The following is a 24,824-nucleotide window of genomic DNA, read 5'->3' on the forward strand; positions in this document are numbered from 1 at the left end:
TGGTGGGCACTCAGTGAGTGTTTATTGAATGAATGGAGTCATAAGTATTTGCCGCCATTTTAGTTTAAGTAAATACTGGCACGTCCCTGATTTATAAAGAATAAGTACGTCTCAAAGAAATATGGAGAGGGAGGCAGTAAATATAGACTCTAAATTTTCAGTTGTCAGTAAGACCCTTGGTGAAAATGATAATAGTAGCGACCATTTGTAGTATGCTTTACTGTTTACAAAGTAAACAAATTACTCATCTCATTTGAGCCTCATAATCCTTTGAATTCATTTTGTTTTCATTTTGCAGATGAGGAAACATGATCAGAGGGGGTGCCTTTTTTTTCCCAGTGCTCATAAAGGACCAGTAGTATATAGACTGGTACAGTTTTTTGGGAAAAATGTCATGCCCTTAACCCAGTACTTGTAGGCATCCATCCTAAGGAAACAAAAGTGAAAAGAAGAAATTGGGATTTAGGTGTTGACTGAACATTATGATTCCAACTATTTTAAACAAAAATCTGGATAAAAAAGCTGGAAGAGAATGCATCAAAATGTTAATAGTGGTTTTATTATGTTTAAACTCCTCTATATTTTATAAAACTTATAATGAGTATTTATTACTTTTGTAATCAGAAAAGAAATATCACATTTATTCATATTTTGAAATGACCTCCTCAAGGTTGTATTGCTAGCAGATGGTAGAACCGAAGTTTCATTCCTGGTCTCCTGTTAAGTCCAAGATCCTTTTGTCAAACATATCAATTCTGTTGTTCCGACCCTAGCATTTTACCAAAGTTTTGTAGTTTCCATCTCCTTTCACTATCTTTATCAAATACTGATGTCTTCAAACAATAAACAGTTGGGTGGAGGTTGGAGAAAGGCACTAAATTGATAGGCTTAATAACTTAGATGTCAGTTACCTAAATAATTGATAGTTGGTCATAGTACTTCAGATCTTATTACTGTCACTTAGAAACATATAACCATCAAATTTTGGTGAACTAAAAAAATGTTTGAATAATATAAATATTCCTCTTTTCTAAAAAGACAGTTATAGTTTTAACCATTACCCTAAAATTCTTTATAGCACGTAAGAGTAGTTTTTGTTATATGATCATTAGATTGTAGCATATACGGCTGCTAGTATTGAACTGTATACAGTCCTCTTCTCCCTCGGGGGTTGTGGGGGGTTCCCTTTGATGTGTATGCTTCTAAGAGTGAATGGTAGAAGTTTATTATGATAGTCATCATCAGTCACATCAACACAAGTTCATAGCAGATCTTTTGATATTTTCCCTGAAGAGAGATTATTTTTAAACAGAGCATAAACCATACCTTGTGATAACATTTCAGTTCAGGCAAACGATTTTAAAGAAATTTGCTTATTTCTTTTTTTCATTCATTTATTCATGTTACAGACCCTGTCTTTACTATTCATACACATTTTATGTTCATCCTTATGTCTGCCCTTTCCTACAGCACATGCTAGGAGAATACTACAGCAGTCTAACAGAAATGCATGCAATGAAGCGCCAGGTAACAATCTGCTTAGTTTTGGTGTCCACTTTTTGTTAATTCTTCCATTGGTCCTAAAAATCCTTAGTTTTATTGTTCTAATTAATTTTTTAGATTTAGTTTAGTGTGTATGTGTTATTTGGCTGGTAAAAGAGAAAGAATTCATACTTACTAAATTCTGAAGGTTTTCATTTATAATTCTTTACTTGGTTAGTAAAATTGGCTGCTTTTCTTATTTTCATTTTCTGTTAGTGTATGTAACATAACCAACACATTCATGTAGATAATAGAAAACGTTTTTATAATTTAGTGTTTTATTTGAAGTTATTTATCTTGTATTCTTCAAATGCTTATGAGCATTCATATTTTTTGGAAACAAAAATATAGTTACTTTTATTCTTAGCTCTGATTTACAGTGTTAAGTACTGTGTATGACTTCTGTTGTAGTTCTTATTTTTCCTTACCAGTCAACATGTATAAAAAAATAAACCGTTGAACAAAAACAACTATGACATGCAAAGACCATGATACATAAAGATCACGGAAAATTGCAGAATGCTATTTTTGTCCTTAAACTATGAATTTTCTTTAGACGTGGTTCTGTATGATTTAGAATTGTAAATATTCTTTAATGCCTCCTGTGCTATACATGAGTAAAAAAGAAAAGCCTGTATGAACCTCTAGGGGAATTTAAAGAAAACAAAAAAAACAAGGACCTAGCATGGAGGAAGCTAAATGTATCAGTGGTACTTCCTAAAGAAGAAGAGAACTCTGAAAGTAGGATAAAAACAAGATGGAGTCAGACAAATCTGGCTGAGATCAAGGATTTTTCTAGCCTAAACTAATGCATTTTAGGCCAGAAGGAGAAACTGGCAAAAACTTTCCACTTTTCTATTGTAGGTGGGAGGGATGAAGCATATGTTTGGCATAATTTATTATTCGGGAATAATTTAATCTTTACTGATATATAATTTAGAGTGATAATTTTATCACATACAGAGGTAATTAAATATGCTTTGTTCTTACATCTTTAAAATAAAAAAACTTTTTCTGAAACAACTGATCAAACTACAATATAGTATATAAATTGGGAAAGTTTGTGTGATATCCCATCTTCTTACCTGGATTTTTCCTATAAATAGAGATTTCCTACAGAGATAGTTCTGGTTCCTGCTCATAGTAAATATTTTTATAGTAACATAGCACATTTGAACATTTTAAAACTACTAAGAGAATTTTAGTATATTATTTCATTTTATACTCATAAATGTCTGAGGCAAGATAGGGAAGTTGCATATTTATTACCCTTATTATTTTATATTTGTGGAAATTGAGGCCTGAGGATGTTAATTTGCCTAGTAAATTAATGGAAAGTTTTTTCATTAAACCACATTTGCTTTGCATTTTTAAAATTTCTCTCTTGCAAAAAGTGAATTTTTAAAATCTTAATCTTTGCATGTTTATTTGAAAGCACAATATATTAAAACACTCAACATTTCAAATTCTCTTTCTTGAAAACTTATCACTGATTTTTGTAGAACTTGAATATTTAGCTGCTTGTGGTTCTACTATTACTCTAGAAAGTTTACAGAATTTGATAGCTAGAAGAACACTGGAAAATTTTTTTTTTTTCCCGTGGAGAACTCAAAATGGGAACAGTTCCTAATTTGTGCTCTTAAAAGTAAAGGTATGAGTGTATACCTTTAAGGGTGATAATTCTTTGCTATAAACAAATATATGTAGCAGAATTGTTGCTAAATAATAGAGTGATGCATAGATTCTGTGAAACTGAAAACTTCATTAGCCTCACTGCTTGCTCCAACTTATAATGAGTATGTCAGTAAGACACTGTAGTAAAATTGACCTATTTTGTTATAGTTACAAATTCAGTTTTTCATCAATACAGCATGATTGCGGAGATTTGAGAATCAGTAGACCTAACTAGATAAGCCTTAAAATAGTATGTTTCCTTGGCAGCATTTAGTTCTCAACATTAACAAAATAAATGAATTTCCTTTTCTGTAAAAAAATTCATATTAGCAAAAAAAGAAAATTGTTTGCAATTTGCTTATTTCATTCAAGTGCTGAAAGATTTCCACTGATTATTCCTATGAAATGTGTAAAATTTTCCATTGAGAAATAACTTTGCTCTAAGTAATGCTAAGTAATGTTATTTCTCTAGTAAATATTTAGTGTATATCTTGATATTTTTAAGATTATTTTTTTCTTGGTAATTTTAAGATTTTTATTCTACCTTAGAAGCTCTGAAATAGAATTGTGTTTTAAGTAGTTTAAAGGTGAGAGTAATGTTGCAAGTTAAAAAAAATAGGAATGTATTTCATCAATATTAACTTCCTGATCTTTTTATATCTTCCAGAAACCGGGAGTGATTTTTCCATGTTTGAAGCTTTGCGGGATACCATTTATTCTGAAGTAGCTACGTTGATTTCTCAAAATGAATCTCGTCCACATTTTCTTATTGAACTCTTCCATGAACTTCAGCTACTGAATACAGACTATTTGAGACAGAGGGCTTTATATGCATTGCAGGTATCTAACATTTTTTCCCCTACACTTTCTGGTACTGCCATTTTTCACCATTCTGTCTGGTTACTTTCTTAGACTGAAGTATGTCCTTGTTCCATAAGTATTTTGATCTGTTTTTTTATGTATTTCCATGCCATTTTAATAATCTTATATAGCTTATGTAGCTTTAGATAAAGTCTTTTTCTGAGCAGTTTTTTAGTGTTTTATCCTAAATGTTATGTCTTCCTCATAGTTAACCTTTGAGGTCAGGAGTATTGCATTTGTTCTGGTATCTACTTCTACTTTTAATTTTGTGATTAAACACAAATGTTTTTCATAGCTATCTTATTTCCTTATTTAGGACATAGTATCCAGACATATTTCTGAGAACCATGAAAAAGAAGGGGAAAACGTGAAGTCAGTGAATTCTGGTACTTGGATAGCATCAAACTCAGAACTTACTCCCAGTGAAAGCCTTGCTACTACTGATGATGTAAGCTGATAATGATTAATGAAATTGTAGACATAATTTCAGTATGCAGCTAACAGAAGTTAAGTAGGTTGTTAATAAATTGTGAGTATACCTAATATATTTGTTTTTTAGCTTTTTTAAAAAGCTGAGTGTAGTGTATTGCTTTATTTTGAGGTGAGGTATAAAATTCAGTCACAATATGACAGCAGTCAAACACCAAAATTAGTAAGTTGTAAGGTCTGAAATAGCCATATTTATATCTCCTTTGTCCAACATAGGAGTTGAGTCATAATAGACACTCAGTAAAAATTGTTGTCTTCGTTCAAGACATTGAGTAAACCAGACAGCAGTTAGATCAAAGAACCCTTGAGTAAATACAAGATAAATTGAGTTAGTCTTTGAGTTAGAAGAGAAGCCTAGACAAAAGAAAGCCTGGAAGAAAATGTAATTTAATATATTAAAATTGATGAAGAAATTTTTGAGTAAAGTAAAAAGGGCCTGGAAATGGAAAAGAGTGGTGAGGAAAATGTATATTTTCAATAAACTATGTCCTCCAAATAACACCTACCTCACACATACTGGATTGGATAACTGTATGGCAAACTACAAGGATACTGAGGAGATAATGAGCTAGGCATTTGAAATCACCTATTTAAAGGTTCAGACCCTGATTCTGTTGTAAAAGATTATATGTGGTCCTGGGATAACAAGTACATTCTTTTTTATTTTATTTTTATTTATTTATTTTTTTGCGGTTCGCGGGCCTCTCACTGTTGTGGCCTCTCCCGTTGCGGAGCACAGGCTCCGGACGCGCAGGCTCAACGGCCATGGCTCACGGGCCCAGCCGCTCCGCGGCATGTGGGATCTTCCCAGACCGGGGCACGAACCTGTGTCCCCTGCATCGGCAGGCAGACTCTCAACCACTGCGCCACCAGGGAAGCCCAGTACATTCTTTTTTATACCAACTTCAGCACCTGGATATTCATGGATAAGAGTGTCATAATTGATTAGCAAATACCTGCTATAGGTATAGAGTTGGAAGCATATTACTGTGTTTCTGCCCATTGTTAATATGATAACATACATGTTTTTTTCTGAAAAGACAGTGTTTTCTCAAAAAGATCATCTTCTCTTCTTCATGTATAGTAATTTCCTTACAATTATTGAGGACTTTTTCTCAATTTTTGCTCTTTTATTTTACTCATGTTTAAAACAATACTTCCCCAAGTCATCTTTCGTGCTTAAAACTTTTCTTCACTCGGCTCCAACTCCTATACTACTATGAACATAAACCTGTGTGCAAGAACTACATGGTTTTGGTTGACTTTATAATAGCAAATACAAATTAATGTAACTAATTGCTACTTGGGATTAATTGTTATTTTAACTAATTGAAAATTGTGTTCTCTTTTTTCGTGGGAAATGAAAAGTGGTCCAGCTGTATACATAAAAAATAGGAGCTACTAGGTTACATTTAAGTTGATTAGGCACTGAAATAACTTACTGAGGGAGCATGAAGAGTGTCTGTTCTTAGAAATCTTTTTTAGTAATTTTATAGCCTTAACTCCAGTGCCTTTCTTTTTATCCAAATTTCAGATAGGCGGCATTACTTCCAATTATTTTAAAGGATTTGAACCCATTGGTTTGCATCATCAACAGTAAATTTTGAAAATTAAGCTGCAATTTATGATAAAGTTAACCTGACAGGGTTTTAAAGTTAAAATTTAAAGATACAGTAATACGTTATAAGTAGGTGTCTTAGCAGATCTAGAGCAGTGCTATCCAGTAGAACTTTCTACAGTGATGGAAATGTCTTATATCTTCATTGTCTAATACAGTACCCATTAGCCACATGTGGCTATCGAGCACTTGAAATGTGACTATTGGAATTGAGGAACTAAATTTTAAATTTTATTTAAATAGCTGCAGGGCTAGTGGTTACCATACTGGTTGGATATAGAGTCTCATTCTCCATGTTTCTAGGCCAAGGTCCTTTGAGTTCCATTTATGGAGCTTTTACACATACCTTTCAGAGCATGTAAAAGCCTTCATGCCATGAAAGAGAGAATTAAAGTAGACATCTGGGGATTATAGTCAAGGAGGTTGAGGAATTGAGATTTAGGAAGAGGAAGAAACAATTTGCATCTTCTACTCCAGGGTGCTATAAAATGGCAAAGGCACATCTACCTTCAAGTCTTACTTAAAGGAGTAGCAAAATGGTTCCATTTCTTAAAACATGTTCCCTAATGCCTGCATTTCCTTTAATCAGGGACAAACCTGTCATTTCATAATTTAAGAGAAAACTTTAAAAGATCAGTAGCTAGGAAAGAACACAATTGTGAAATGAGTTACAGTCAAAATATAATTGAGGCTCTCTCCTAATCACGCTATACACAAAAATTAATTTGAAACTACTTACAGTCCTGGAAAAGTTAAAACTATAAAACTTCTAAAAGAAAACAAAATCATGATTTTGACATAAGCAGAGATTTCGTAGGACACAGCACTAAATATGAAAAGAAAAAAATTGATAAATCAGCCTTCATAAAAATAAAATCTTTCTGCTTTTCAAAAGATACCATTAGGAGAAAACAACCTCAGTACATATATCTGGCAAATGACTGTGTAAAAGACAAATCCTGACTATATAAGGAACTTTTACAACTCAATTGTAAGAAATCAACTCAAAAAAAATGGGCAAGAGATTTGAACATATGCTTCACAAAAGAAGATATATAAATGACCAGTGTGCAAATCAGAACTACGTGAGGTACTATCTCACATCCACTAGAAAGGCTGAAATTTAAAAGATTGACAATGAGAAGTATTGGTGTGAATTTGGAGCAGTTGGAGCTCTCGCACGGCTTGTAGGATTGTAAAAATTGTACAGCCACGTTGGAAAGCAGTTCGGCAGTTTCTTATAAAGTTAAACATAAACTTGGCATGTGACCCAGCAATTTCTCTTCTAGGTATTCATCCAAGAGAAATGAAAACATGTCCACAAATACTTGTACACTAATGTTCGTAGGATCTTTAGTCATGATAGCCTCAAACTGGAACATCAGCAGATAAATGGATAAACAAACGGTGGTATATCCATACAATGGAATACTATTTCAGCCATTAAAAAATAATGAACTTCTGAAACACACAACAACATGGATTAATTTCAGAAACATACTGAGTGAAAGAAGCCAGACACTGAAGAGTATATAATGAGTGGTTCCATTTTATATAAAGCTCTAGAACCAGCAGAACTAATGTGTGGTAATAGAAATCATATGAGTGGGGTGTAGAGGATACAAAGGAACTCTCTGGGCTGGTGGAAATGGTCTTTATATTTAGGAAAGATGGTTGCGTTGGTGCATATATTTTTCAAAACTCATCAAACTGTACACTTAATGGGTGCATTGTATGTAAATTATATTTCAATAAAGTTAATTTTAAAAAATATGAATGATGCTGTCATGTTTTTCTTCTGAGACAACCAGATATCATAGTAAGGTACTAGGCATTGTTAGAGTTTGAAGATAGAGTTTCTCTGATGGTATAGAAATAATGTTACGTTTTCCAAGATAGAATTTAATTAGTAGCTGGGCCTGTGTATTTTCATCTCCATAATGACAAAGTGTTCTGCAAGGTTACTTAATATTTTAATATTCTCTGTGACTCTGTATTCAACTTTTTATAACTTTCATTATATCACAGTTTTAAGTGTTTTATGCAAATACTTAGTTTCTATGTTAAATTTTTAATAATCATAAAATTTTAAAAGAAATATTAGTGACTTTTATTTGTTTTTTTAAACTATAACTTAGGAAACTTTTGAGAAGAACTTTGAGAGAGAAACACATAAAATAAGTGAGCAGAATGATGCTGATAATGCTAGTGTCATGTCTGTATCTTCAAATTTTGAGCCTTTTGCAACAGATGATCTGGGTAAGCAAAATATTTATAATCTTAGAACATGACTTTAATATAGTCTTTGAATGGCATTGATAAGGAAACAAAAGTCTAGAAAGGCAAGATGTGGTGGAAAGAATGTGGACTTAAAAGTCTATCCATCCATCAGTCTAAATTCAAGAATTGTTAACTCTTTGACTTTGGACAAATCGTCTAACCTTTCTGACTCTCTGCATATACTAAGGAAATGGGGTCCTATTTACCTTGCTATGTTCTTGTGAAAAATACACAGAACTCTCTAGCATGCCTAATAGAAGTTCAGAGAATGTTAATTTCCTTTCCCTTAAAGGTCATCCTTTAAGATCTTCCAGTTAATTAGTAGGAAAAATTCAGAGGTAGCAATGCCTCATCCAATCACGTCTTCAATAAAAATGTTAACTTCATAATTTGGGTAAGAACTGAAATTTCTTAGCATATATAATTTATAGTGGGAAACCCAGGTAACTCTGAGGCATGGCACATTGCATTTTTTTACATCAGTAGTAAAACAAAAGCTTAGAGGGTTGCATAGGTCAGAGAGAAAAAAACCCAAGTCCTAAATTTGGAAAGGAAATTAGAGAAAAGAAAGATGCCCAGGTGCCTGATTCATTTTCCAGACTGTAGCACATCGAACTATACCCAAGTATTCATGGACTTGAGAGTCTGAGAGACCTGGGTTCCAATTCTTGATTCTGTATTTAAACTGGCTGTGAACCTTGGGCAGTCACTTAAGTTCTGTGAAAATGAGGGTACCATCATCTACTTTATAGAGTTATTTTAAGGATTAAGTAAATGTGATAGTGTATGCCAAGTACCCAAATAGTACAGTATCTGGAACTTGTTAAAGGTAGTTTTTCTTATCTATGTTCAGACATTATTTTTTTTATTAATAAATTTTATGGAATACATGAAAAAGTTTGCTTTTATATCCTCTAGAAATATTTCTGTTCCATATGCAGGTAACACTGTGATTCACTTAGATCAAGCATTAGCCAGAATGAGAGAATATGAGCGTATGAAGACTGAGACTGAAAGTAACACAAATGTCAGATGCACCTGCAGGATTATAGAGGATGAGGATGGTGCTGCTGCCCCGACTACGGTTGATAGTTTAGAAGGTGTGTTCTTGAATTGATTAAAAGTAAGACTCATTGCTCCATATATAAAAAAATAAGAGCCCCATGTGATGTGTAATGGGGATTTTTTTTTTTTTTTTTTGCGGTACGGGGGCCCCTCACTGCTGTGGCCTCTCCCGTTGCGGAGCACAGGCTCCGGATGCGCAGGCTCAGCGGCCATGGCTCACGGGCCCAGCCACTCCGCGGCATGTGGGATCTTCCCAAACCAGGGCAAGAACCCGCGTCCCCTACATCGGCAGGCGGACTCTCAACCACTGCGCCACCAGGGAGGCCCTAATGGGGATTTTTTGGACCACTTTTCTTTTAATTATCAGGGGTACTAGAACTACATGGCTGTTCCATTATGTTATTTTAGCATAAAATCATCAGAGTTTAATATTCTTTAGAATTTTGTGTAAGTGTATACATATAACATCATAGACTTTATTTTGCTAATACAGCATTTTCTTTTTTAAAGCGGAAACTCCTATTATTGAAAATCATAGTTCACAGCAAGCTGTAAGTGAAGTTTCTACCGTCCCATGTCCTAGAATTGATACGCAGCAACTGGACCGGCAAATTAAAGCAATTATGAAAGAAGTCATTCCCTTTTTGAAGGTAAGCAATTAATTTTTAAAAATAAATAAACTGTTCTGTATTTATTTTTAAAATTCATACCAAAGACTCCATTGTAATAAATTAAGAAAATAGGTGAACAAAAGAGAAAACTAAAAATCACTCATAATTTTGTCACCCAGAGATAGCTCCTGTCAATATTTTGTCAACCTTTCTGTAATATTTTGTCCATATATTTGTGCATTCTTCTTTTTTCAGATATTAATAATACAAACATCTTTCTGAATTGCTGTTTTCTACAACGTATTTTTTAATGGTTACACACTGTTGATTCATTATTCATTCAAAAATATTTGTAAGATGCCTACTTTGTCCACAAAACCGGCATATAGTAGTGAACAAGTCAAGACCTTTGCTAACATGGAGCTTACATGCTAAGATGAGAATATGGATTAAAAAAGTAAATATAAAACATATAAGTAGATATATATCAGGTAGTCATACATGCCATGCAGAGAATTAAAATATGGTGATGTGATGGTGTCTATTTTTGACTGGATGATCAGGGAAGGCTAAATTTTAAAGAGGGAACGTTTAAACAGGGGTGTGCATAAGGAGCCAGCTTAAGGCAAGATCCTGCCAGAGAGAGGAAGGCTTTAAATTAGAAGCTAGCTTGGCATGTTAAGGAACTGGATGAAGGATCCTGTGGCTGTAGGAAATTTGTGTGAGATGATGTTGGAGAAGGGGGAAGGGCCAGTTACATAGAACATCATAGGTATGGTTAGGAGTTTGGATTTTGTTCGAAGTTCGAAGGGAAACTCCTAGAAGATTTTAAGTAAGAGAGAAACAAAGTCTGGTTTGTTTGTGGAGAATTAAATATAGGGCTCAGAAGAACAATGAGACAGGTGAGAAATGATAATGGCTTAGACAAGGGTGTGGCACTGAAGATGGGGAGAAGTAGACAGTTGGGATATATTTTGGAAATCCGGTCCTACTAACAGTAGGTAGGGTCACCTAAAGCCCAGCACTAGATAAGAGAAGGTGGCCTAGAACTGGGGCCCAGGATAAAAGTTGTGCAAAAGAGGAAGAGCCAGAGTTGACTAAGTAGGACTGCCAGCAGTGAGCTATGTTGATTGCTACTGTGAGGGCTGAGTATTCATAGAACAGAGTTTCCTGTTATTTTGTCAGTTCCTGTTGTTAAACATTTATGTTTATTCTGGCTTCTTTTTCACTATTATGAACAATACTTAAATGATTTAGCTAAATTTAAATACACATCCCATTTTTATTTCCTCAGAAATAATTCTTAGACATAGAATTTCGAGCTTAAAGGTTATGAATATTTTTAAGGCTTTGGGGCCTTATGTGCATTGTCCCTCAGAAAGGTTAACAATTTATATTCCTACTAACAGTGAGAATAGTAAGCAGTACCATTAATTTTGTTTAATGACAAAAGGGGAGAGAAAGAAGCGTGCAAGCCAGGCCTTCTTTCTGAGATGGCCCCTTTTACATTCTCATTTTAAGTGGAAATTTAAAAAAATTAAAAAAGAAAAGACGGTCTTTTCATTCAGATGTGGGAAACTCCAAAATATGTTGTCATTGGGCTCATTTCTTACAAGCTACTTGTACTTACCAACGTGTAGGATGTTGACAACAGAAAGTTGTTTCCATATAGTTACATTTCTTCCCTTGGTGGAAGTAATTGCTTTCTTTGGAATATTTTTTTTTTCTTTGGAATATTTTAAGAGAAGAGAGATCCTTGAAAAGGCAATTAATAGAAACTGCTTTCTCTGAAGAGATGTGATAGCCAAGAGGAGAGAGAGGATCCATCTGTCTATGCCCAAATTATTCCATGTGAAAAGTGAAAAACTTAGCCTTTTCCTGGGCACCCACAGCAGCTCCAAATGGTTCTTTCTGTCTCTGCTTCCTCTTCTAATCTTTCAACTCTCCTGCTAGCGTTGCTAACACTTTTAAGGCTTGGGCACTTGCTGATACTTCTACCTGGAATGCTCTTCCTTCACATACCTGCATGGCTTTTTCCTTTGAACCCTCAAGCCTTTAATCAAATGTTACTTATTGGGTGAGCAGATCTGCCCTACTCCTTATTGCTTTTCTTTATCTTCATAGTGCTTGTCACCTTATAACCTATTTAATATTTGCTTATTTATTTTGTCTGACTCTCCTGTTACATGTAAGCTCCATGAAGTAATGGAAGATTTACATCAGAGATGTTAAACTGTTTTGGTTACTGTCTTACCAGTGCCAAGTATAGTACATGCAGGTAGTAGGTACTCAGTAAATAATTAATTAGTAAGTGAATGGATCCACCAAACCTTGACTTTGATTTTCAAACTGATCAAGTGTAGTTTGAAATATAGTTTGAAAACAGTTGGCCTGTAGAATCCAGATCAGATTCAGCATTGCTTATAAAACTTTTATAGCCTGGTCCCAGCCTCATAACTGTTCCTTCCCACATACCTTGTATCCTACTTGACATTGTTCAAAAAGGCACCTTGCCCATGTTACTTCCTTTGCCTCGAATGCCCTTCACCCTTCCTCTGGCAGTCACACCCTTGAGGACCCAGCTGAAGTATGTTAGCATGTACTTGCAGGCAGGATTTCTCCTTCTTTTAACTGCTTCTGGGATACTTGGTACATATGACAAAGTATCACAATTTTTTTGCCTGTATCTCCCCACTAGAATAATGTCTTTCTCGATTTCTTAGTATTTTCACTCAAGAAGGACTTCAGAGACTAGATGAAGGGAATCTGAGGAGATAAGACAAATACATCAGTTTCATCCGTTATTCCTGTGCATTTATTAAAATATGTATTCACCCCCTCACATATTTATATTCCTATAAATTATAAGAATATGTATATATTCTTATAGATAGATAGGTAGATATTCATTTAAGAGTTTGAAACCATTCCCTAAAGTAAATTGACAAACTGTTCAGGTTATTGCTTGCTTCTATCTTAGGCATAGACAACAAAGCATTACCTTTTTTCTTTTAGGTTTTTGTTTTATTGTAATTCAATAAATACTTTTAAACATGGCTTTTTGGTTAAATTAGGTTATATTGGTAGTGATATTTATTTGATATGTACAGTTATTTTCTAAGTGTTAAAAAAATATAAATGACTTAGCTTTATGTGTAGGGAATGCGACCATCTCAGGAAATTTTATTGCATTTACAATTTTGTGTCTGATTAAGTTATATCCTTTCATAAGGATCCCCTACTAAATTTAGCATTTCAGACGATTTCTGAGGCCAACAAAATGAGTAGGACTAATGGTCTGATTTTAACTACTTTATGATGTCTCATTTCACTTCAAATCTTGACTTTTTGGGTAAGATTATAGAACTTCTTTGTTAGTGTCAGCCTTACACCCAGTCACCTAAGCTAGACTTCCTAACTTTCTCTTACCCTCTATCACCTGTGAGTCAAAAATTGATGTTTGAAAAAACTGATTTTGCCCCTGAGAGCAGTTAGTTTTACTTCCTTCTCTCCAATAGCATAACCTTAATTCATATCTTTGAAGTCGAGAGATTTCACCACTGCATATGGTTTAGTTTCCCAGCTTTATCTCTCACTGCTCTCCATCTAGATAAATACTCATTTCAAACTACTCAACATTTCCTACACCTGCCATTTCTTTTTCATATATCAGCCCTTTGTGCAACTAGTCATCATTGAAAATATAAAATGCTGTCACTCTTTTCTGCCTGACTGACCTTTCTTCAGAGCTCTGATATGCTACCACAGCTCCTTAGGGCACCTAGTGTGTGCTTCTTTTATGATCCTTATTTATTCAGCAAGTAATGAGTATCTCCTGTGAGCTAGCAACTGTGCTAGGTGATGAGTAAGAAACAGTCCCTGCAGTTTAAAAGTATCACCTACTGGACAGTGCATAGCTTGTAGTGATTGATGTGCTCATGATCTGACTCCTCCACTGGTATTTGATTCCTTGAAGACAGGGACTGTTGTCTTTTTTTTTAATTGCCTGCCTTGACACATGAATTTTTAAAAAATGAGCTTCAATCCTTAGATTTAAGGGATCTTAGATATCATCTAGTTTGGCCACCTTTGGCCACACATTTAATGGAAGGGAAAAAAACCCCACAAACTTAACCTGAGTCAAGGTTAGAGGACCTGCCCAAATGAGTTTAGTGGCAGAAAGAGGATCAGAACCTTGAGGTTACTTGATAAGGATGTTTTATGGACTCACCTCAGAAAGTTAACTCTGGTTTGGATTATTATGTAGATTGCACATGCTTCTAAAGGAAGATGAAGGTGATGAAGAGAGTTGCCCAAAGGGGCTTGTTAAGAAAGGACAGTAGTTCTCAACTGGCTGTGATTTTGACCCTAATAACATTTTGTGATGTCTGGGTATGTTTTTTAGTTGTCAGAACTTGGGAGAGTGGAGGGTGCCATTAGCTTCTAGTGGGTAGAGGCCAGAGGGCTGCTAAATATCCTACAATGCACAGGATGTCAGCAGTGCCAAGGCTTAGAAGAGTTAGAAGATAACACAGAGGAAGTTGGGTGGAAGGTGAAGTGTGGTTGTGAGAGTAGTTGAAATGAACTGAACTGCAAATAGGAGTACAGGCAATATGGAAACCATGGCATGAGTAGTTCCTTAAAGTACAGAAAGGAAGTGATGGAAAATGTTGAATCAGCCAGTTTCTTTTACTGGCTATTATCTGCTATAGTGAATCAAAATTTGCAAACCTTTTAATGTTTGTACGGGGGAGCTTGGCTATTCTTATGAACGAAGTTTCCAAGTGTGCATCTAAAAGCTGAAGAGCTTATGCAAAAAAAAATACAATGTCATTATGTGGATTAATATTTTTTAAGCAAGATAAGTTATATCCTAACCAACTAGGACTTTTCTCAGGAGCACATGGATGAAATATGCTCTTCTCAACTTCTAACCTCAGTAAGACGCATGGTTTTGACTCTTACCCAGCAAAACGATGAGAGCAAAGAGTTTGTAAAGTTCTTTCATAAACAACTTGGAAGTATATTACAGGTAAGAGTTTGTACTTGTATGACTTCAATAAGTACCATGCGGTTAGGATTTTTTTTTTCTGCCATTTTCTGGCATTACACAGTTTATTCGAGTAGATATTCATTCTAGCATCCATTTGGGATGACATTTTAATACTTCTTAGGTTATTGCTTACTTAGTTAAAAAAAGTTGGATTAGGGCCTGTGTCTTCATTTAACTTTATCATCTCAAAGGCCTGTCCCAACTCTAATAAAATTTTGTTTTGATTTTTCTTCTACCCAGTAAGAGCATTTCAAGTTTGAATTGTTTAAAAAGTATTCCATGATATTTTCTAAAATAATTTTTTTTACCAATCTGGGAAATTGTAGAAGCCGGAAGCTAGCTTTTGATTGTAGAGTCTTCTTAGGCTGTAACAGTAACTTTAAATTATGTGACGGTTAGTGGTTTGTAACTGGGGGCAATTTTGCCTCCCGGGAGACATTTAGCAGTGTCCTCAGACCAACAGGCAGGGAGGGGCTGGTAGTAGCACCTTGTGGAATGTTAACAGTGCCAAGGATGAGAACCTCTGTGTTAATGAGTAGGGATACCATAATTACTCCACATAATAAACATCTTGACAGTTAAATTCACCAGTATGTTTTCCCATTGAAACAGTTCAGTGATGTGTATTATTGCTCCAAACTAGAAAATATGTTTTTCTTTTCATCTGTATTACAGAATTTTCCTGTAAAATTTTTCCTTGCTTCCTATTCTGTGTTTAAATTTGTTTTAGAGATAGTATTTTCACTTTGTCCATCATATTTTTAAAAACCCTAGGTTGATGTGCTTTTCCATGACTATAATTTTTCATTTTGTTTTTAATAAGACTGAAGTATAAATTTCAGGAAATCTATAATAATCTATATAAATCTATATAATCTATATAAATCTATAGTAATAGATCCTAAAGTGTCCTGGCTCTATTTAATCTAGTTGTACTAACACATAAGGAATGTAAGACATCTGTGGTGTTATGCATTGTTTAAAAATGTTCAGGATAATTTTTAGGTAAATATATTTTTATAAATCTAACTAGGTAACTTTTTCCTACAGAAAGAAAAAACTCCATTTTAGAGTCAGGTTGAAAGAGAAACTGTTGATACTTTAAACGTTTTTGTTAATCACGATCCATGTAGCCCTTCCTCAGTTTTGTCTACTGTTATAATTGTGGGAAGATTCCATATATTAATTTGCACGTAAAGTTTTTTTTCCTAAGTCTAAGAAAATCCGACTGCTTTTCTTCGTATTCCTAATTTTTTTCACAAGGAGACCTACATGAAGAATAAAAGTTAGTTTACATTAAATCTTGCCCAGAGTTGAAAATTCTTCTTGAGGTAGAGATTAAATTACTGTCTTCTACTTTTTCTCTTACGAAACCTATTCAGTGAATTTTTTTTCATGAAGGACCCAGGGTTTGTACTTCTCTCCATCACTGTGCTAGATAAGGTAGTTTTTTGGGAGGGAGGGGGCACTGAGCATTATAGTTGTTTGCCTGTTTTCTAAATAGCATAGTCCATATTTTTAGGAAGAAAGAAAAATAAAAGTGGTTTTGTAAAAACTGTGTAGAATATAGCAGACTTGTTCATTTGATGATGCTATATTTCAACTTAAATAGAACTAAAGTTTACTTTTAGACTGATATTGAAGAGAAAATTTAAATTAGAATGATTGGCTGCCTTACATAAAGGGGAAAACTTGAAAAGTATTCTAATGGTATTTTCTTCTCTCATGGCACTTCAGCTTTTCACTGTGGTTTATATGTATATCCTCTGGTACTGTGTGGGACCTCTTTTGAGATTAGGAATCCCTTATCTTATATATTTGTGGCTGGCAGTTATATTACATAGGGACTAAAGCTGTGGATGACCATATATTCTTTTGTATACTCTGTAAGCAGAACTAGCAAGATTCCCACTTAGTCATGTTTTTTGTAATATTAATATATCTTTTCTTAGCCTGTCTTAGTCATTAGTTTTAAGTTTTTCAATACTAAAAAGTAATAATATTGTTTTTTCATTGGTGAGTATTATAATTTAAACTTAATTGTTTGTATTGCTTTACCCACAGTTGAAGTTTACTGTAATCTTTAAAGCTATTTGGTTTATCTTTGAACAGGATTCACTGGCAAAATTTGCTGGCAGAAAACTGAAAGACTGTGGAGAAGATCTTCTTGTAGAGATATCTGAAGTGTTATTTAATGAATTGGCTTTCTTTAAACTCATGCAAGATTTGGATAATAATAGTATAACTGTTAAACAGAGATGCAAAAGGAAAATTGAAGCAGCTGGAGTGATACAGTCTTACGCAAAAGAGGTAAATTACATGCATTTTGATTTTAGGAGTAGTTATAATTAGCATATAAATATAGTTCTTGATCATTATGAGTAATTAAAATCATACTTGACCTCAGCAAAAGTAGGTTTTTTAGTAATATGAGTTAATCAGGAATGCAGGCAGGAACGGGTGGCCGGAATTATCAGATAGCCACTTCACGTTATTGCCACTTACGCAGGTTTCCAGAAGAGAGAGGAGGGCTGGGATCTGGCCCTTGGCCAGCTGCCTGCAGTGGTTATTGCCAATCCCAGTAGATGCCCCAGGAGTATTTATCACCGCAGCCAACACTTACGCTTGTTATTAGTTAGGACTTTGGTTGTATATCCCTGTAGCTGCTTATATCCTGTTAAATTAGTCTTGATCACATATGTAATTGGATGTTTTTTTCCCCTCGACTTAAGGCATACCAGGAGGCTTTTTCCCTAGACAAGCAGGGAAATCTTTTCTTGACTCTAATCATGAGAGGGAAAGCAGGTCAAGACCCAAAACAGAAACAGATAACCCTTCTTCCTGAAACCTAAAGTGGATAAAGTCAAGCCATCTTTTTCACACTTTTCATAATGTTTTTATTGTAGACATAAATAAGTTTCACATCATTTCAGTCATTGCTTAGAGCTTGAAAAAAATAAAAGAGGATGATACTATAAAAAAATGATAGGAAGGGTTGCTTTAGATGGCGGAATCACGAGGCTCCTTCAGGGGATGAAAAGTGAGGTAAGCCATGGAGGGACAAGAGGAGTTTATAATGAAGATGAAAGGGAAGAGCATTCCAGGCAGAGAGAACTGTTAAGTGTAAAGAAAGACTCTTAAGGCAGGATTGAGTGTTTTGGAGAACAGAGAGAAGGCTAGGGAGGCAGGAACACTTGAAATGAGACGAGCATGTAGATGAGGTACACAGAAGTAGGTAGGACCAAGTTATGGAACCTTAGAAACGGTGGTAGGGACCTTATATTTTATTTTGTTGTAAGCATGATGGAAACTCATGGGAAAGTTTGGAATAGAGGAGTGACATAATCTCAGTTTAAGATTTGTCTGGATATGATACTGATTAGGAATTGTAGAAGAGTAGAGATGGAAGCAGAGAGACCAGTTGTAAGGCTGTTGCAGTAGTCCAGGTAAGAAATTATGTGTCTTATCTTTGAGTGTGTAACAACAGATACCTTTGGATGATTGAGTCAGTAACGCATTCTGATAGTTTCAGTGTGGATAATAAAAGTAAAGTACAGGCTGGTTCCTAGTTTTCTGGCTTGTGCATTTGGGTGGATGAAGGGCATTTACTGAGATTGGGAAGACTGAAGTAAGATGGGGTTTTGGAAGGAAAGGAATCAAAATTTTTGTTTTGGATTTAGTAAGTTCTTGATATTTCTTACACATCCAAGGAGATGTCTGGTAGACAGTGTTGCTTTTTGTTTTGTTCGTTTAAAAGATTTAAATGAAAGAGTTGAATTTACATTTCTAAGAAAACACTCAACTCTTTGGATGATGGTTAAAAAGTGCAGCATTTGTTAAGGTTTACTGAGTACTTAAGTGTAATGATGAATGGTTACCCCTAAGTTCTGCTTAATTGATTTGCTTATAGGCCAAAAGGATTCTTGAAGGAGATCATGGCTCACCTGCTGGAGAAATTGATGATGAAGACAAAGTATGTGCTAATAATTCTTTTGAAACAAAAGATTAAATAATTTAAGTAGCTTTTACCTTAATGTTTGAGAGCAAAGTATATCATAAAATATCCTTTCTTCTGACAAACTTTTATTTTCTTTTAAAAACAACTAAATTTAAAATGATTCTTTATATTTTTATTAGATAATAACTATTATTAATTTTTATGATAGACGTACTATATACCTTTGAAAAATGTACTTTAAGGAATTAATTACTCAAATTTATTTGTGGCTAGGATAAGGATGAGACTGAAACAGTTAAACAGACTCAAACATCTGAGGTTTATGATGGTGACGGTCCCAAAAATGTGAGCTCTGATGTCTCTGATCAAGAGGAAGATGAAGAAAGTGAAGAATGTCCAGTGTCTATTAGTAAGTCTGAAGGCTCTAGACTAGGTTTATACATTAGTTCTTTATAGATCGCTTATTGAAACAGTTTGGTGGAGTGGAATGATTATAGAATTAGATGTCAAACAACTCTGAATTTGAATTTCCGTGTGACCCTGACTAAATTACCTGTCCTTTCTACACCACAGTTTTCTAGTACTTACTGTTTTGAAGATTTCAGATACTATATGTAAAGCACTCGAGCAATGCAGGAATGCAATAAATGGTAGCTATTATTAAGATTTAAGTGCTGAAGTTTTACTAAAAATTGTGTTATTAATCAACTTAGATTTGTCCAAAGCTGAAACTCAGGCTTTGACTAATTATGGAAGTGGAGAAGATGAGAATGAAGATGAAGAAATAGAAGAATTTGAAGAGGGACCTGTAGATGTCCAGACTTCACTGCAGGCTAACACTGAAACTACAGAAGAAAATGAACACGACGATCAGGTATTCCAGTGCAGACTAACACACCCTCCACCAGTCATACAAACTACTTTAATATTCTTATTGAAATCCTAAACACTATTATTTTTTTTTGTATTTAGCAATGTTTACATTTAAAGCACTTCAAAAAATATGTTTTTTTGATAACAAGTCCTAAAAAACTATGTGATTACTTCAGAAGATCTGGATTTTTAAGTTTTATTTTTTCTAGTTATACGTGGAAGTGGTATGTAACAAAATAAAATCATTCCCTTTCCTACCTTCACCTCATCCTGCCCCAGAGGCAAAATTTTTTATGATTTCTTATGCTGTTTACCTCCTTACATCTGAATAATATGTGTGTGCATTTATTCATTTATGTATTAGGCATTACCTACTGACTTCTATTATAGCAGGTGAAGATTTTTAGGTCACTTACGGCTCCTCATTTAATTATATTAATCCTGTCCACCTCATTTAATTATACCTTTTGGTTAAATCTGTATTTAACCAAATATTTAGATTTAACCAAACTATGTAAATATTACTGTTGAGCTAAGCAAATATTATTTATTGCTAAGTCTTATACATTTTTTCACCTGAATTTAATAATTGTCTCAATATTTTTATTTACTCTCTTTTCTTTCATCACAAACCCAAGTCTTTGCTATGCCCATCAATAGTTTTATAAACCTCTCAGTAGAATTTTCAACATGAATCAATTAGTCAGTTTTGTCCTTCCTGGAGCATTTTCCTTTCCTGCTCCATTCTGGGTTTGGCTCTTCTTTTAGACCTTTAAATAGCTACCAGCCTGGGAATGCCCTTTGTTGTTCTCTATTAGATCTCAGTTTCTGGAATCAAATCTTGCCTTTCTCTTCCTTGGTTTATTACCTCATTTTGGTGGAGCACATCTTCCAGTAGCTCTCTAAGAGTGCAAAGAATATTTTGAGACTTTATTATTGTCTAAGAAAACTTAATGCTTCAGTGTTGAAAATCATTTTCCCTCAGGTCTTTGAAGGCACTGTCCTTGTCTTCTAGTTTTCAGTGTTGCCAGTGCCTTTCTTTATTCTGATTCTTTGTATATATCTTTTTTTCTTTCTAGCTCTAGAAGCTTTCCCTCCATCCCCCCACCAGAGTTCTGAAACTTTACAGTGATATACATCGTTGCAGGTCTTTTGTCATTCACTACACTAGGTACTCAGTTGTCTTTTCAATATAGCATGTTCTTCAGGTTTGGTCAATTTTCTTTTATTTCCTTTATTTCTTCCTTACCATTTTCTCTTCTTTTCTTCTGGAATAAATGTTATCAAACGTTATTAGCTCTCACGGGTTGATCTGATTTTTTCCTCTCTTTTATTGTCTCATTGCTCTTTCTCTTTTACTTTTTGGGAGATTTCTTTGACCTTAATACCTATGTGAAATTATTTTTGTTTCAACTGTTATATTTTTAATTTCTAAGTACTTTTTTCCTGATTGTTACTTTTTTATAGCACCCTATTACTTCATTGAAGCAGTATTTTCTCTTACCCACCTAGAGGCTTTCTTTAAATATCCACTGTACCTTTGGTGCTTATATTAAAGAATAATACATCAAAAAGCCAGTTGGGGTTCTTTTGGGCTTCACCATAGGGTAGCTGAGTGTATAGCTTTTTGACGGAAAATCGCAAATATTAATTCCTATTGGTCTTTTCTCTGGGGTGGTTTAGTTTCTCCAAAGTAGGGAGGGTCCTCCAGTCTCCTTCTGCCTCCTTGGCTGTTGGTGTTCTGCAGTTAGGTGTAGGATTAGGGCTGAGGGTCCCACCTCTATACAGACTTGCACTAGATCTTTCTGTTTCAGTGTGACACTTTATCCTGTCTTCACTTGTGCTTTCTGCAGCCTACCCCTTTCCTGGTGGCCCCTGGTCTGAGGCTCACTAGTTCATTTTCTCCAAAACATAATCTCGCATTTTCTGTTGAGCCTGGGAGAGGGAATCTAAACGTCCACATATTTCTTAAACAGCTTCAAACAACCACCAGCACTGTCCCCTTGTCACCAGCTCCCACCCCACTACTGTACTCCTTCCTTCCTAGAATCTGGTACACCCAGTTATGAGGTGAGTCTTCAGTTTTCTGTCCTCCTGCAGAAGGCACTTAGCTCTGTTCATCTTTCTCTCCTCCTCGTCATTTCCTCTTCCTTTCACTTAACATCTGCATATAAACAGGTGTCTTTTAGTTTCATTTAAGATAGAGTCTGGTCTGAAAAAAAACAATGAAAACTAGTGGAGTCCATAACATTCAGTTCCTTGTGTTACTGTAAGGCTAAGAAGAGGAGCCCTTGTACTGAGCTGCCTTGGAACTGCAGCCACCGCCTCCTCCCTGAAACACTTTTAGGAGGTGTTTTAAAATTCCCCTGTCTGAGGTCTCAGGGTGGACATACCACACTTACCAAGCATCTCCTGTATAGTGACCGTATATTTAGGCCCTACTATTAAGACACCACTTTTTCCTTCCAGGTTCCACAGCATGATTTTGAAAAATCAGCGGAAAGCAAAAATGTCCCATCAGAACAAGAACCCACTACTAGTAAAGGTAAGAAATCTAAATAAGTTTCAATGTTAAGATTATCTGAAGTGCCCTTTATGTGCTTAAAAACAAAAAAATCTAAATTCTTTGAACTTTCATTAGAAGTTCAAAGGTGTTTTGGACCTGATGTATGTCTTTTTTTCCTCCATAAATCCTTTGTAGAAAACACAAGGGCTTTGTTTCTGCAAACAGCTGTTAAAGAATAGTTGACAAATATTTAAACACAGAAAAAAATTTTGTAAGGAAGGTATCTTTAGATACCAATGTGGGGGATTTTTAAAAAATACCCATTCCTGGGCCTTACTCCTGAAAATCCTATTTCATTAGAAATCAGGTGCATTTCAGGTATCTAATATTTAAAGCATCCCCAGATGAATCTGGTCAAATAAATTTGGGAACCATTGATAAGGATAATTTCTAGTTGCCTTTTCTTTTGGGTCTTAAATGTCTTGATTACTCTCATTTATACAGTTTAGTCTTTATTTGGTATAATAGTAAATTTAATGACAGTTGTATTACACTAATGTTAAGACTTTCTTTTGATGACAGATGACCAAGATAGCACTCCTGTGAAGCCCTGTTACCTCAATATCTTGGAAAATGAGCAACCTTTAAACAGCACTGTCCAAAAGGACGCTCTTACTACCATCGATTCATCTAATCAGCCTAACGCTTTGCCTTTACCTTTAACTGAAATTGAAACCTTGGTGCCTAGAGTCAAAGAAGTTAAATCCACCCAGGAAACTCCTGAAAGCTCTTTGGCTGGAAGTCCTGATACTGAATCTCCAGTGTTAGTGAATGACTATGTATGTATCATTTGCATTTCATTTCTGTGCATATTTTTTCATTTTCAGGTTAACATTTCTAGTATATAAACACAACTCTGCTTTGTGTTTAGGTTTAGAAACTGTCGGAACATTTTTATTTCTTACTCAGATTTATTTTAAACTTGAACAGAAGAGTGATAGTGAATTAAGATGACCATCTCAAAACCTAAAATTCCACTTTTCATAGTTTTGAGAAGCAAAGAGATGAGTTTTATATGGAAACCTTGAGGGAGTTCAAGTTCAGATCTAAAGGGGTAGTGATATGTGAATCATCTCTTACGCCATCCACGCTTGACTTCTCAACAGTTTGAAATACTTCATAATCTTTGATAACCCTGAAAGTTTACATTTGGGATGGGAAATAAAGCAGTTTGACAGCACTAGAGTCCCTAGCTCTGTATAGGGAATGACAGAAAAGTAAGCTAGCAAATCTGCATTTATGATGTAAGTAGCTGAGTTTAGTTTTACTCTGGACGTTTGTTTCAATTTAATTTTATAGCAAATAGGTTTTTTTTGGTGGATCCTTGGGCTGTATATGTTATATATACTTTACTTTCTCTTGTCAGTAAAAATGAAGGGATTTGTAATAATGTACCTTTAGGTCTAAAGAATGTGTTTCACATATTTTTTAATTAACATCAGTTTTCTGCCTAAAGATATACTTATGATTTCACAGCTTCTCAGCAAGGGGGCTTATAATACTTCAAAACATTACTCTCTTAACTGTTTTATTTGCTTCACTACCTGTAAAATTTTGCATTTAAAACTGTGAAAGTTACTAGATTTGTTCTTGTTATCATTTGATGAGTGCATAGAATTACTGTAGGAGGCATTCAATCAAAATTAACTTGAAATTAGATCTTAGAGGGTCTTGAATTTGAATTTTAGGCAGGGAACACTACTGAAGGTCTTGGTGCAAGAAAGTGAAATGGTCAAAGTCACTGTTTTTGAAGATGAATCCAGTGACTATGTAAGAAGTGTTGTCAAGGAAGCTGTGTTAGGAGCCTCCATTATCATATAAATACAAAATGAGCTGAATAGAGAGACAGGGGTGAGAAATGTTTCAAGAAAAAGAAAAACCTAAGGTTTCTACTGGGTAATTGGTAGAATGATGATACTATTAAAAATCAAAGAACTAGGAGAATAAAAGACTTCAGTTTTCAGGAAAACAGTGTGAGGTGTTTTTTAGTAACTTTTATGAGTTACTAAGTTCATACCTCATCTTTCTGTTTGAACCTCTGGAGTTGATACTGAAAGTCTGTAGGGGCTTCGCTGGTGGCACAGTGGTTAAGAATCCGCCTGCCCATGCAGGGTACATGGGTTCGAGCCCTGGTCTGGGAAGATCCCACAGGCTGCGGAGCAACTAAGCCCATGTGCCACAACTACTGAGCCTGTGCTCTAGAACCCGCGAGCCACAACTACTGAGCCCATGCA

The 24,824-nt window shown here is 34.8% G+C and overlaps 1 protein-coding gene across 27 annotated transcripts in view; it reads left to right on the forward strand.

Moving 5' to 3' along the window:
- The window catches only part of PCM1 (pericentriolar material 1), a 96,744-nt gene that overhangs the window by 67,241 nt on the left and 4,679 nt on the right, over nucleotides 1-24,824 (forward strand). For 10 of the 27 annotated variants that reach the window (XM_029226280.1, XM_029226287.1, XM_029226288.1 and 7 more), the window contains 13 exons: nucleotides 1,471-1,527; nucleotides 3,884-4,056; nucleotides 4,394-4,525; nucleotides 8,323-8,443; nucleotides 9,406-9,564; nucleotides 10,040-10,179; nucleotides 15,038-15,172; nucleotides 17,306-17,503; nucleotides 19,104-19,166; nucleotides 19,425-19,560; nucleotides 19,865-20,025; nucleotides 22,494-22,569; nucleotides 23,095-23,369. In XM_029226280.1, the coding sequence (XP_029082113.1) occupies nucleotides 1,471-1,527; nucleotides 3,884-4,056; nucleotides 4,394-4,525; nucleotides 8,323-8,443; nucleotides 9,406-9,564; nucleotides 10,040-10,179; nucleotides 15,038-15,172; nucleotides 17,306-17,503; nucleotides 19,104-19,166; nucleotides 19,425-19,560; nucleotides 19,865-20,025; nucleotides 22,494-22,569; nucleotides 23,095-23,369 (1,826 nt within the window). The remainder of the gene's footprint in view (nucleotides 1-1,470; nucleotides 1,528-3,883; nucleotides 4,057-4,393; nucleotides 4,526-8,322; nucleotides 8,444-9,405; nucleotides 9,565-10,039; nucleotides 10,180-15,037; nucleotides 15,173-17,305; nucleotides 17,504-19,103; nucleotides 19,167-19,424; nucleotides 19,561-19,864; nucleotides 20,026-22,493; nucleotides 22,570-23,094; nucleotides 23,370-24,824) is intronic. The other 17 variants (XM_029226301.1, XM_029226300.1, XM_029226302.1 and 14 more) reach the window with 5 other exon arrangements.

Source organism: Monodon monoceros, unplaced genomic scaffold, assembly GCF_005190385.1.
Source record: "Monodon monoceros isolate NGI ecotype Baffin Bay Population unplaced genomic scaffold, NGI_Narwhal_1 Super_Scaffold_17, whole genome shotgun sequence".
Lineage (NCBI taxonomy): Eukaryota > Metazoa > Chordata > Mammalia > Artiodactyla > Monodontidae > Monodon > Monodon monoceros.